The 13997-nt window shown below is 41.9% G+C and overlaps 2 protein-coding genes and 1 pseudogene across 2 annotated transcripts; 1 reads left to right on the forward strand and 2 right to left on the reverse strand.

Moving 5' to 3' along the window:
* Positions 1 to 1470: 1470 nt before the first annotated feature.
* LOC133929436 (GTPase ERA1, chloroplastic-like) lies at positions 1471 to 5260 on the reverse strand. The gene is made up of 9 exons (XM_062376190.1): positions 4810 to 5260; positions 4371 to 4516; positions 4086 to 4226; positions 3889 to 4002; positions 3675 to 3800; positions 2418 to 2516; positions 2223 to 2324; positions 1870 to 1950; positions 1471 to 1768 (listed from the first exon to the last, which is right to left on the reverse strand). The coding sequence occupies exons 1-9, from the start codon at positions 5162 to 5164 to the stop codon at positions 1682 to 1684; spliced, it is 1251 nt and encodes a 416-aa protein (XP_062232174.1). The 5' UTR covers positions 5165 to 5260; the 3' UTR covers positions 1471 to 1681.
* A 485-nt stretch (positions 5261 to 5745) lies between these two features.
* LOC133929437 (uncharacterized) lies at positions 5746 to 10929 on the forward strand. The gene is made up of 11 exons (XM_062376191.1): positions 5746 to 6313; positions 6778 to 6825; positions 6920 to 7075; positions 7169 to 7212; positions 7839 to 8001; positions 8099 to 8160; positions 8302 to 8488; positions 8572 to 8661; positions 9058 to 9191; positions 9304 to 9436; positions 9692 to 10929. Exons 1-11 carry the CDS (start codon positions 5840 to 5842, stop codon positions 10667 to 10669), a joined length of 2469 nt encoding a protein of 822 aa, XP_062232175.1. The 5' UTR covers positions 5746 to 5839; the 3' UTR covers positions 10670 to 10929.
* A 799-nt stretch (positions 10930 to 11728) lies between these two features.
* On the reverse strand, positions 11729 to 13762 carry LOC133928196 (uncharacterized; annotated as a pseudogene).
* Between the last annotated feature and the right edge of the window lie 235 nt (positions 13763 to 13997).

Below are 13997 nucleotides of genomic sequence, written 5' to 3' on the forward strand. Positions count from 1 at the left end.
GTCTTTATGCACACAGGGTCTATCTCGATTTTTCATTTTTCTCGTTTGATATCTATTTATCCGTTGATTCTCTTATATACCTATAATTTTTTACTTACTCTCTAATATAAATCTCAATATAAATAAATGTTCTGATAAGACATGCGTCCACATGTCTAGTAGAATTTCCTATTCCATAGGCTGAGTCACGCTTTGACATTAGCAGGTATATGTTCCGGTGCACGGCCAGGCACGTCGTTCAGTGGTCGCTGTTGATCTCATCACGGTATTGACTTGCTAGAAAAGAGAAAACTGTAGTGTATACGTATGGCGGCTTTCAAATTAAGTATACCAGTATATGTATACGTTCAAGAGCTGCTGAGGAGTTACGACGAAGTCGATGCTGCAGGATCCTAGCCAAAGTCAACACCGCGACAGGTCTGACTTGCATGCTCGATCCTGCCCTCTCGTGCCTCCTGGAGGAACCGGCGAAGCCGAGTAACGCGGCCCGGCCGCCGTGCTTACTTTGCCACATCCACAAGGGCACACGGCGCACCGCGGCCTGGACTGCCGCCGCGTAACGCCCACGCCACAGATGATTCCTACCTACATTGCTCGGCGGTCGGCACGAGCTACCGTTCTCCGCGCCGGCAGCTTGCCGTCTGCCGTGTTAACGCAACCGCGCGTACCCAGGCCAGTCCGCCACGGGAACACGCCGGCCGCGGGCGGCGCTGTGCCGAGCCGAGTACCGCCGCGCCCCGGTACACCGCACCGAGCCCGTCCCCTGCTGCTGGACACCGGGACGCGTGGGTATTCTTTCGCGTGCACCATCCCGATCACCGCGACCCGCTCCGCCGCGGCTGGACCAGGGGTGGTCTGCAGCCTTGCAGGGGAACCTTTCCTCCCTCCGTTCCACGTCTCGCCGAGCAGGCTCTGTCACCACGAGCGCTTCCCGCAGCACGCCCAACCAAGAACCATGCACGTGCCCAAGCAGCCAAGCGTACGCCAAACACGGTAGTGGACGGTTTTGTTGAGCGTGGTTAGCATCGCATTCATGGGTATATGTTACTACTCTTTTCAGTCATAATTACTTATCATTTAATCAAAATCCGGTTAAGCTTTTAAAATTTTAACCGTTAAAAGCTTTTAGAATATTTAGTTGGAAAACATAAAAATCATATGTATAAATTTTTCTTTAAAAATACTTTCATAATATTATATTTTTATTAGATATTATAACTATATTCTAATAAAAATCACGGTCAAAGTTACACGTAAAAAACGAGATAAATATTCATGATGTACTATCTTAGTCGCGGCGGCGCTTGTGGTTAGTCACCAACATGCAAGCAGTAGCTAATGTGGAGGTTCAGCTTCAGCAGATGCCTAGCTTGTGACAACAAACTCAAAAGAGTAATTTCTACATGCAGTTCAGGTTTGCCATGTGGATGGTCTTCACCTTAGATTATCTACCATGAGTACGTGGCTCCGTGAGAGAACAGAACTATGCTTCTTTCTGTGTAGAAGAATCAATTCCATAGTACATCAAGGACGCAAAATCTGCTGAGAGGGCCTCACTAATAACTGAACTACTCTGATCTTCAGTTAGCTCTTCACTCACAGCACCAACAAGAAAGGAAGGGGGAAAAAAAAGGAAAAGCAAGTCATTCCCTACTCTTCACAGCTGATAGCGCTTTTGTAGTCATAGTGCTTGAATCTCCCCGCCATAGCCATAGCGCTTCAAAAGGCGTTCATCTTGCCGCCAGTTTTCCTTCACTTTGACCTCTATCTGTACATGACATCACATGTTGCTGTTAGAAATTGCTCCATAGCAGTTGCAGAAGGAAGAACATAAGTTCACAACTACCAAATAAGGGAAGAGCTTATCACCTCAAGATAAACCTTCTTCTGTAGGAAATCCTCAATATCAAGCCTCGATGCGGTTGCCAACATCTTTATGGCTTTGCCATCCTGCGTTTACCAAACATAGCAGGAATTTATATTCTCAACTACTTTTAGATAATCAATTTAACCTTAAATAGAGATGATAAACCTTACTTCCATTTCACTATTCCAACTATTTAAATAAAAGAAACTATGTTTATCTTTCCAAGGAATTTCCAAACAAACAATTTATATGAAATTTGCTGATTTACTATTAAGTCATATTCATTTGAATTCAAAATTAGAAAATTCCTGAAATTTTGAATCATGCATAGCTATGGTATTCTCAGCTATTTTACCTTCCCAAGTATAATGCTTCTTTGGGATTCCTTCTCAACAAGTATCTCAACTTGAATGAAATCCTTGGCCGTTGGCCTGCTTTTGTAACTTACAACATTAACCTGTCAGAAAGCAAAATTACATCTCAGAGATACAGGCTAGCATAATGGAGAATATGCTTCCCTAAACAGATGGGGAAATCACCCAATACATACCTGGCATGCATACGGAATTTCCTGCCTATATTGAACAAAAATCTTTTCCCTCACTATTTCACCAACAAAAAATCTCTCGGGATGCTCACTAGCAATGTCCTGAAACAAGAATCACATGGCTAAATAGTAAATACACAGCATAAAATTCTGATGTCTCTTAGTCTCAAGACAAATCGGCCGTGGCTAAGCATCGAAGTGAACACAGTAAAACATCCGATAAACAAATGGGCTCATTCAAGCACGAAAACTGCTATGTATAGGATTACTGTTCATGCGCACTGTCGCGCAGCAAGAAGAGTCTAGAGTCAGTTTAGAAGAGGAAGTCTAGCCGGTTTAGGAGATAAAATCTCCGGTTTAGAGATAAGAGTTCAGTTTGGTTTAAATCAATTCGGTTTAGGAGATAAGATAGGATTAGTTAGTTTAAATCAGGATAAGAATTAGAGATAGAGTTTAGAGATAGAAGTGGGATTTGAATTGGGACTTAGGCCGGCTGGGATACTCCCTAGCCAACTATATATTATATGTGGCATTGCGCCTAGATCAAATCAAGCAAGAAGAATTAATCTAGTCTCCCCCAATATTCTAAGTCTCCCGATCTATGATCTAATCCCTTATCTAGCAGCAGACGCTGCCCGACTATCTTCCCAGCAGGTGTTTACCCTAACAGAAACATATCCTAGATCATAGATCAGGCTTCTTTAATACATAAACTACAAGGCAATAAAGAAATATACCAACTACAAAAAGGGGGTAAAACAATGATTTTAGCATCAGACTGACTTCAACTAGGAAATATGGAGAGGTTCTTATTCTCCACCTTAGAAAAATTACTGCATGACTGATTTGTAGTAGCCCAGAAAGAAGATATTACGCGCTAAAAAATTAGTAGTGGCTTCGAGTTCACAGTGTTCAGTGTGCGAAATATGAGAAAAAGTAAATTACCATGCCACCACATCAGCAATCAGGAGATTCAGGACCGCATTCTTGACCAGAACGACAAAATATCTTATTAACTTACAACACTTTGCCCATTTTCACCGGATATGCACCCCACTTCTAATGCTAAAAGGATTTGATTTATTGTTGATTGAAGCCGAGAAACCAAATCAAAATAACTTAAACACTACAAAAATGCACTCAGCATCTGCATTTTATTTTCTGGGATTATAATATATGAGCACAGACAACTGCAGTTAAATATTAACAAAGCACTTGTGGAGATGGCCTATGAAAAAATTGTATAATATCTGCCAATACCTTGGGGTAGTAAGAAGGACCCAGAGGGAGCTTTGACAATATCCACTCCTTGATATCATCCACTCCATGACCAAACTTGGCACTTATAGGTATAACATCGTCAACATTAGTAAATTTTTGATACCACTGTGAAAAGAGTTGTCCGGGAATCAATACCATTTGCATGTAGAGAAAGCACAAAAAGCACCGTCTCAATTTTGTGAAAGTTTCATACCTCAAGTTTCTTTGCGATTTCTCCAGGTTTTATGAGATCTTTCTTGTTCAGTACTAGCAGAACAGGAACCTCAGTTTCTTTATTTCCCACACCTTCTTCCAGCATGTCATCAATCTAAAAGCAAAAGGTTCACATCATGTAAGGTAGAGTCATTGAAATGAAAGATCAACTCATTTGCTTATTACTGCTGGAAATACCTTCTCAGGCACTTTGCAAGCATCAACAACAACAAGGACACAATCTGCACTGCCAATAGCACTCCTGACATTCTTCATCATCATCGTGTCCAGCTTATGCACCTCCTTTTTAATGACACCAGGAGTGTCATAAAGAATTATCTGCAAACTAAATGATGACTCAGATTAGCAGTGAGAAATCAACATAGACCCATACCAGGGCGGCAGGACCAGTAATCTAAGAGGATTTTAATTTGCATTTAATTTAACAAAATTCTGCAAGCACTTTAGAGACAAAATTGATACCTGGTATTCTGGTTCAGAACATATACCGAGAATGCGATGTCGTGTAGTTTGTGGTTTATCTGTTACTATTGAAAGTTTCTGACCAACCATTTGGTTTATAAGGGTGCTCTTGCCAACATTTGGCTTCCCCAATACAGCAACATAGCCTGAGGAGATACATTATCAGCACATGCAAATAATTCAAAGTTGATTTGTTTCATTTAAAAAATTATTCTGAATTTTTCTCTGTAATCCTGACCAAAATGGTTTGCAAGCTCGACCGCATTGTTTTAATAACTAAAACAAAGTTGTCAGTCCCATGGGCCATGGGAATCTTATATCACTAGCATTTGGTGCTTAAATCTTAGAACTCGAGGCACATAACCTCAAGACCTATACTTGCCCAAACCAGTACTAAATTTCGACTAATTTTGAAACGCTGGGAGAACAGAAGACTAACCGCTGCGGTGATTGGCGCAATGAGAGGTGCCTAGCTCCTCCGACTCGTACTCATCGAGCAGCGCCAGGCTCCGGTCCGGCTTCTCGATGAGCTCCAGGCGCGGCCTAGTGCTCACCTTCGCTTCAGACTCCTCCTCCTCCAGCTCCTCTTCCACCATCTCCTCCTGCTCTTCCACTCCTGAGTAGGTCATACTCCCAACGGACACAACACCAACCCCATGCTCCAGCCTCGAGGCGCGGACGCCGCTTCCTCGCAGCACACATGGGGAAAGAAAAACCTTCGGCGGAGGAAGATCTCGACGGGAGATACAGGGCGGCGGCGGCGCGACGAGCCGGAGCGCGATGGCTAGCTCCATGCCCCTCGGCGAGAGGGGCAGTGCGCAGGGAGGTGCTCGTGCTTGCAACCGAAGGGGATAAGAGAGAGCAAGGCTGTGTCGGCCCTCTTGGTCTGGGCCAGCAGACACAGAGTTTCGAAAAAAAAATTGTATTTATTATTGTAATATGGTTTAATGATATAAATATACGCTCTAATCTGTTTCGTTTCGTTTATGTAGATAGATTTATTTATTAATTTTATAAAATTATTTTTATATAAATAACTAACCATAATCTTAACCTTTATATCTACTCATGTAATCTAGATTACATCCATCAAACAAAAAATTAACTTAACTTATTAAAAAATATAACTAACTAAATACTATTTTACTTGATAAATATAACTCCGCGCACTCTCATGTTTATAAATGCAGCTCTACGAAAACGAACGAGGAAACGTTTTTTCGGCTCAATTTGACGGCCGAAAGCAGAGCTGGCTCAGGCCCATTATTACGGTTGCACCGGCCCAAAACAGAAGAGGCCCAGGCCCACGAGCCCATTGCGACGTGACCGCCCCGGAGCCCGAGACAAAATGACAAAAGCAGCAAGCGCCCATCTGCCGCGGAGGGAAACATCCTCCAAAACCCTAGCTCCCACCTCCTCGCTGGGAAGTCTCCTCGTCGTCGGCGGCGGCTGAAGCAGCGGCGGAGGATATGGGGAAGGCTAAGGGGAAGCAGCGTCAGGACAAGTTCTACCATCTCGCCAAGGAGCAGGGCTACCGGAGCCGCGCGGCCTTCAAGCTGCTCCAGCTCGACGCGCGCTACCGCTTCCTCCCGACGGCGCGTGCGGTGCTCGATCTCTGCGCGGCGCCCGGAGGGTGGGTCCAGGTGGCCGTCAACCATGCCCCGGTGGGAGCCTTCGTCGTCGGCGTCGACCTCGTGCCCATCCGCCCCATCCGTGGCGCGCACTCGCTCACCGAAGACATCACCACCACCAAGTGCCGCGCCGCCGTGCGAAGGCTGATGGACGCCAACGGCGTAGCCGCCTTCGATGTCGTTCTCCACGACGGGTCCCCCAACGTCGGCGGTGCCTGGGCGCAGGAGGCCACATCGCAGTCGGCGCTCGTCATCGACGCCTTACGCCTCGCTACCATGTTCCTCGCACCCAAGGGCGCCTTCATCACCAAGGTAAGGAATTATCTACAAAAGAAGGCCGCTCCTTCCTTTTACGCGTTATTGTTGCATCAGACACTTTGCATTAGCTTCAATTAGTAATTGAGTATGATGTGTTTGCGCCACGAGATAAATCTGAATGTAAAATATATCTTCAGTGAAAATATGCGACAAAAAATGCTTTACGGATTTTTTTTGCAGTGTGAAATTTTCTTAGTTTTTTGGTAGGCTGTAATAAAAGCTATTCTGTTTATAGGTTAGGTCACTTAAAGGTTCATAGAGGTTCTGTACCGTACAGCAGTGTAGCAGTATGATAGTTGATACCTTCTTGTAGAGTGGTCATTTTTTTATTATTATTATTGACTGATCTCGATCCCCTTGTGTTATTTAATCCGCTATGAATCAGCTGTAAATGACACTTGATGTTGTTCCCCTTCTCAAGTATGCATATTTAATCAGCTGTTCTTTTTCTTGAGCAGGTTTTTAGATCTCAAGATTACAACGCTATTATGTACTGCCTTAAACAGGTGCGTTTAATCACAGGTTTTATGACAATCTTTTGTTATTTATTTTATGTAGTTATTAGTTAATTGAAACATCAAATACCATCTCCACTTGCAGTTTTTCGATAAAGTTGAGGCGACTAAACCTACCGCCAGTCGGTCTACATCTGCTGAAATTTATATAATATGCCAGAGATATAAAGCTCCTGCAAAGATTCAACCAGAACTTCTTGATATAAAGCACTTGTTCAGTGTGGTTCCAGAACAGAACAAGGTACTTTGAGACATGTGTCCAGATTATTTGCTCGCCTTCTCTTCTTCTATGCACTAGCATCCCTTGATGTTGCAATTTTTTTGTGCTCTGCAGCCTAGGGATATATTGAATCCGAAGTCGAAGAGACACCGTGATGGGTAGGGTCCCCTTCTTACCTCGTTGCTGGAGTTTGCCTGCTTGTTTTCCGTTTTCCTCTCTCTTCCTTTCAGTCTTTTGCTTTATTACTTCTGAAAGTACTTGTCTGGATTGGGACCATGCTACATAATTTCTTTGTATTTCTATACTTAAGTTTTGAAGATATCAAATAGTTTCTTTGGTACTTCTGTAATTTGTAGGATCTATTGGTTGAGTTTTTTAACACAAAAAACATGGTTTAACAGTTATATTGGCGTGATTAGTTGTGTTCACGACACAGGGGAGTAGAATGTTCAACTTATATCAGTTCTTCCATTTCCGTTCCACTTCTTGCTGTTCAGTATAACAGCCTATTTTGCAGTGGTAAAAAATGAGCATGTTTTGATGTCTGTTGTCACCAATTCTGTATTTTTCAAAGTAAAATAATCAATTAAGCTTTTCAAATTTGAGCCTGATAATTTTGCTCTTTTCTGCTTTTGAATAAGCGTAAGAAAAATTAACATTAGCTGGATATGCTGATGCTTTCCTGTGAATTTGTTGCATCGAATTATTTGGTTATACGAAGTCCTGTTTGGTGGACAATATAATACATTAGTTTTTTATGTTGAAATCAACTACATTTATGTAGGTATGACGAAGGGAATACAACATTGCGGAAAGTCGGTTTGGCATCAGACTTTATATTGTCTGAGGTCCAGACTCCTCTGGATTTTTTGGGTTCTTACAATATGATTTCATTTGATAATCCAGCATCTCTGCCCATCAAGAACCATGAGCTTACTACAGATGAGGTAGTGGAGTGACACCTTTCCTAAGCATACTGTCTGGCTTGTCTTTCCATCTTTTCTAGTCATAGGTGCTGACTGCTTATTATTTGCTTTGTGCCAGATAAAAGCTCTCTGTGATGATTTATACTTGTTGGATAAAAATGGTTTCAAGCATATCTTGAAGTGAGTACCTTCGCTTATTCTATTTTCATACATAATTTAGTTCCATTCATTTAAATGCTTTTGATAACCCAAACATGTCTATAAGTTGAGCATGTGCTGAGGATGGCGATCTCATATGTATCTATTCCATAATTATGTCAGATGGCGGATTCGCTTACGGAGAGCATTGTCGTCACCTTCACAAGCCACCCCAAAGGTCGATGATGCTGCGGAGAACACAAAGATCAAGGATGATGACCAACTTCTACAGGAAATGGAAGAATTGACCAGTGTCATTGATAGAAAGAAAAAGAGAGAGAAAAAGCGCCAGTCAAAGCGTCGAGCAAAGGTATTATGAAATATGTATATAACCTTTGCAACATGTGATTTTAATTTGAGTTTTGTGCTAACATATGGGTCTCTTCATTCCAGGATAAAGCACGCAAGGCAACTGGAATGCAGATTGATGCTACAGGAGATGACTATGGCGATCCTGATTTATTTTCTATTAGTGCTATCAAGGTATCACGTTGTTTCTGTAGTCATGGCTGGTGCTGATGTTTTCTTAGTGGTATTTCTTTGGAATCTTATACTAATGGTTCCTTTGAAGAGCTTCAGTTTTTCCTGGTATTGAAACTGTACTTTTTTCTTTACACTTAGAGGAAAAACGCAATTGTCATGCTACTCTCCAGAGTTTTATCTCAGCCGTCTACCTGTGTATGCTGTAATTTCTAAACGCAGCAGCCTTATTTTTTGCTGAAACATACTGAGAAAACTGATTCTGTTCGAATTTCTCTGAAGTCACCCTGTAATTATGACTTGTATAGCTTATATTTTTTCTTAGTGAATTGTTCTTGCAAACACGATATATTCAGGATCATCTAATTCTTTGGTTTCATGTTCATTTTTCTTTTTTAGGGTGGAAAAGAACTTCAAGCTGTTGAATCAGCAGAGCTTAATGTGGAAGATGACATTGGAGACAGTGAGAATGAGGGAACTCAAGCTCGTGAAGACTCTGATGAGGAAATGGATTCTGATGAAGAACAACAGAGGTATTTTTTTGGACAGCCGGGCCATCAGAACGTACAATTAGGTGGTCGAATATTCATATTTCACAAAATTACTAATCCCAAAAAAGTTGTAAATTATCATCACTCACACCAGGTACGATGCCCAGCTTGAGGATATGCTTGATGAAGCTTATGAGCGCTTTGTAACAAAAAAGGGTGGGGAAGTAAAACAAGAACGCAAGCGTGCAAAGCGAATTAATCCTGATGCTGATGCAGACTTGTTAGAGGTAATACTGACCTATTTCGCATGATGTCTTAACACAATGACAATTGCATCTCTCTCTCTCTCTCTCTCGCTGCTTTTTGTGTGCTTGTAAGATAGTTCTGTCAATTTGTATTCTGGCATCTGAAGCCAGATTTTTGCAGCAGCCAAAGGACCATACTTGTACAATGTTAGCCCCAATTCTTTTGTCTAGGTTACAGTAATAAAGTTGCAGGCTTCGATGATGATAGATGTTCTTATTATCTTTTGGACTTATCAGGGGGGTGAAGATGATGGTGACGATGTTGAAATGGATCAAGGTTTTGACAATGGTCAAGATCAAGAGACCAATCCCCTTCTATTATCTCTAGATGAACAGAAGCCAACTAAAGAGCAGATTGTAGAGCAGTGGTACAGTCAGGATGTGTTCACAGAAGCAGGAACAGGTGTTACTGAGCAGAGTGACAGTGAAGATGAAAGAGAGAAGTTGCAGAGGAATTTGAAAAGGAAGACGGATACTGGTAAAAAGGAAAAGCTGGCTAAAGCACAGCGTTTAAAACAAGATGATTTTGAGATTGTACCGGCAGAACCTGTTCGGACTGAAGAGGACTCATCTTCATCTTCTGATGAATCAGATGAACCAGAGGAGGATCTCGATGATGACTCAAAGGCTGAAGTACTAGCCTATGCAAAGAAGATGTTGAGGAAGAAGCAGAGAGAGCAGATTCTTGATGATGCTTACAACAGGTACATGTTTGATGATGAAGGGTTACCTACATGGTTTCTTGAGGATGAAAAGCGGCATAGACAGCCAATGAAGCCTGTTACACGTGAGGAAGTAGCTGCCATGAAGGCCATGTTTAAGGAGATTGATGCCCGTCCAGCCAAAAAGGTTGCAGAGGCCAAGGCTCGGAAGAAGCGAGTTGTCATGAGGAATCTCGACAAGGCACGCCAAAAGGCGGATGCTATTGCAGACCAGAGTGACATAAACGAGCAGTCAAAGCGGAAGATGATAGACCGGATTTACAGGAAGGCGATACCAAAGAAACCTCAAAAGGAATACGTTGTTGCAAAGAAGGGGGTTCAGGTGAGGGCTGGCAAAGGGAAGGTTTTGGTGGATCCGCGGATGAAGAAGGACAAGAGAGCCAGCGGGACTGGGAAGAAACGGAAGGGTGGCAAAGGCGCCAAGGGGAAGGGGAAAGGTGGCAAAGGCATGAGAGGGAAAGCTGGGAAGAAGGCCGGGAAAGCCCCAAAATAAGAAGCTGAGACGCCATGCGTGGCTGGGAGGCCTTACCTCTGTTCGGCAACGTTGCTACTGAATTTTTGTCTTGGTCCAGCTATATCTTCCAGGTCGCAGCTGTTCTATTCTAGTTATATTATGAGAAAAACGCCGTCAAAAGTTTTGCTGCGTGAGTAATCATGCATTTGTGAACAATATAGTTTGTGTTAAAAACCGCCGTTCCAGCTGGTCTTTATTTAACCAAGTTTTCACCTTCGGGTATGTTTTGGACTTGATAAGCGCCTTTGGGTATTAAGTTCCTTTGGAATCCGTGTGCATTTCCTTTTCAGATGAAAAGAAGGCGCGCACTTTGAATCCCAACATTGCAGAGACCTCCCTGGATTCCAATTCCTCAACAACTTGTTGATCAGAGTAGAATCGGATCCAAGCTTTTGCGTGTTCAAGATTTGGAATCCGGCTGATGCAGAGACGGCCACAGAATCCAATCTACTGTTACGATCAAGCAGCTGGCCAGATACCAACTAATGATGGCTCAGATCAATGAGGAGCAAGCGATGGCTCACAGCAAAAGCCAGAGTTGGCTCATACGAAAGCATTTCTAATACTTAACGGTGGATTTAAATAAGAGACAAGTTGACCGTATAACTCATTGGTGGATGTTCTGAAACTTCAACGTCAGAAGAATCGGAAGAACCAAAACATCTCTGTAGGCAAAAAGCTACAGGATAATTTATTCTTTATAAAAAAACGATAATGCAGTCATTTCAATATAACACTCGCACATATCTTCTTTTTTAGACCACTCTCCCTTGTCATTTGCCAACAACACAGTATATACATTCCAGAATCTCCAATTTTACAAAATAAGAAGAAAATACAAACAGAAATTCAAGATCTGAAGTATCGTAAAGTTGCCATATGACCAGTGAACAACACAATTGATCTGTTGCAGCAGCCCACGCATAGCTTTACACGTACTCCAACAATAACCCAAATCTTCAGAAACCCTTGCAAAGTGAATGAAACAAGCCTTCATTTCACTACCTAGCATCTCCCTGAAAGCCTTGCCCGGATGGTTCAAAATATCAGAGGGAATCCTGCATCTTTCCGACGGCTTTATGCAGATATGATTCCGAGGGGAAGATCTACGGATGGCTCGATCCATGCTGCAAGAATCAAGACTGCAACTTGCTGCTCCGATGCATCCGATGGACGCAAACCTTCCACGCCAGTTCATCCGGAGAAGAAAGATTTTGTTTTGAAATAATATTATTTTATTGGAAGATTGCAAAAATAATAGTTAAAATCATAAAATTGCAAGAATAAATATGTGTCAGACCTGTCGGCACTTTACATGCCACCATCTTACGTGGCAGTAGGTCTGGAGGCCTGTCAGCAGATAATCTTAAAAAAAAAATCATAACTTTTTCATATGATCTTGTATGAAGATGATTTTTATATAAAAAATATGTCACTCGACGAGATCTAAAATTTTATAGTTGAACATTTTTCTATTTGTATCAGTTTAGATGCTCAAAAATGATTATAAATTCCAAATCTGAAACTTCTAGCCACCTTTTTGGCACCGAACGGATTCAAATAGAAAAATGGTTAACTATAAAGTTGTATATCTTGTCTATAGGTACAATTTTAGTATAAAGATATCTCCATCGGAGATCATATAAAAAAGTTATAAATTTTTCTTAGAATATCGTATGTGGCACGCGGAGTGCCGATAGGCCCTCGGGCCTACTGCCACGTAGGATATCGGCACGTAAATGCTGACAGGTACTTAGTCAGCACTTCGCGAAATTTCCATCTATATGAGATCTAGGCATAATTCCCAACCCCTTTTATATAGAATTCTTTTTCATTCTATCACAAATAAAAACAACTTTAGAATATTTTTTATCTGTGGATAAAGATAAATAAGAAAAGGTGGAACAAATTAGTTGATAGTGATAGAATTCCCTTTTTGACGTCCCCATGTCCCCCCGTGTGGTGTGGTGGTATGGGGATATCAAAAGGAAAGAGCTGGAGTTTTTCTTGTTTTTGGCGTAGCAGGCCGAGCTACGGGAATTGAATTCGTATCTTCTCTTTGGCAAGGAGATGCTTTACCATTGAACTATGCTAGCTATGGCCTATATTTTATAGGGCCGGCATGTATTTATATTTGTAATTTTATGATTTTGATTATTATTTTTGCAATTTTTTAATATAATAATATTATTTAAAAAGAGGTTGAGAAGAAACGGCAGCCTTTGGACAGGTCAAGCGGCGGCAAATAAAATCTTCTTGCGCAGGACAATATGCCAATTCACGGGCTCTACGAGCACGAACAAGCCAGGAACAAGATTGGCATGTTGTCAATTCCCCTTTCCAGGGTCATTGGAGATGGAAAGATACATACCCACACAGATATATTCCCCTGGTCCACAGGAGTGTTCGCCGGCTGCTGATCACCTTTGGAATATGTTCTATGGATCATACACCAGGTGGCTGAGATTGCAAAGAGATACATGGTGAAAAGAATGGAGGTTCTTAGCCCACATCCTGCTGTCCTTCATTCTCCAATGAATTATGCATCATAGTGCAAATTACTTTCTGAAGTCACATGCATGTCATTGTTTAAGTAACAGCACTTTGATATTATTATTTTTTCTGAACAGTGCATTAGGATCTTTGGATATTTGAGAATTGAGATCAGATGCATCAAGCTTGTCTGTCAGTTAACAAGGTAAATATTGGCTATCAGATAGAGGCAAGAATCTAGGAACTATGAAGCGTTGAAGCATTCAATGAGAGGTTTTGTTTGCGCGCCTTTGCAGTTCTGAGGAATCACGTCTTTCAATGCATCTTGCAGGCACAGCCACACAATCTATCTAGAAAGTAAACTTTATAGGACGAGAAAGATTCTTGTGAGATCTTATTCACGTTATTTATCCTACAATTCAATAGTTATGCTGAAAAGAAGTGAGTGTGGATATGTGTTATCGAGGTTGAGAGGGTCTTTTGTATGATAGAGTTTTATAAAATTTACTTTTCTCTATTGGCTGATACGCACACTTTACGAGCTCTGTGCTCAGCCATCGACCTGCATGTCAGGCTCATATTTGAGACACCAAAGACAGCCTCCAAAAGCTGCTACGACAGTATTCTGAAGGCGTGACATAATAAAGATTTACTGATTTAGGGTTTGATGATGCAACAATTACCTTACTGTCCAAGTGCGGTTTCAAAATCATGAGGGTAGCATTAGCATGGACCATAGAGAACAGATGCAATTCCCTCTTCCAGGGCCCTGGCAACAGGTGAGACGTATTCGTCAGTCAAAAAGGGGCTCAAC

Source organism: Phragmites australis, chromosome 9 (genome assembly GCF_958298935.1).
Source record: "Phragmites australis chromosome 9, lpPhrAust1.1, whole genome shotgun sequence".
Taxonomy (NCBI): Eukaryota; Viridiplantae; Streptophyta; class Magnoliopsida; order Poales; family Poaceae; genus Phragmites; species Phragmites australis.

Excerpts from the sequence above, each read along its gene's own strand:
- LOC133929436 (XM_062376190.1), bottom strand. The coding sequence starts at position 5,164 with ATGGAGCTAGCCATCGCGCTCCGGCTCGTCGCGCCGCCGCCGCCCTGT. Across the intron at positions 2,517-3,674 it reads GTCCTTCTTACTACCCCAAG|GACATTGCTAGTGAGCATCC; the intron begins GTATTGGCAGAT and ends TTCTTGTTTCAG. Across the intron at positions 1,769-1,869 it reads AGAAGAAGGTTTATCTTGAG|ATAGAGGTCAAAGTGAAGGA; the intron begins GTGATAAGCTCT and ends TGTCATGTACAG.
- LOC133929437 (XM_062376191.1), top strand. The coding sequence starts at position 5,840 with ATGGGGAAGGCTAAGGGGAAGCAGCGTCAGGACAAGTTCTACCATCTC. Across the intron at positions 6,826-6,919 it reads TTATGTACTGCCTTAAACAG|TTTTTCGATAAAGTTGAGGC; the intron begins GTGCGTTTAATC and ends CTCCACTTGCAG. Across the intron at positions 9,437-9,691 it reads CTGATGCAGACTTGTTAGAG|GGGGGTGAAGATGATGGTGA; the intron begins GTAATACTGACC and ends TGGACTTATCAG.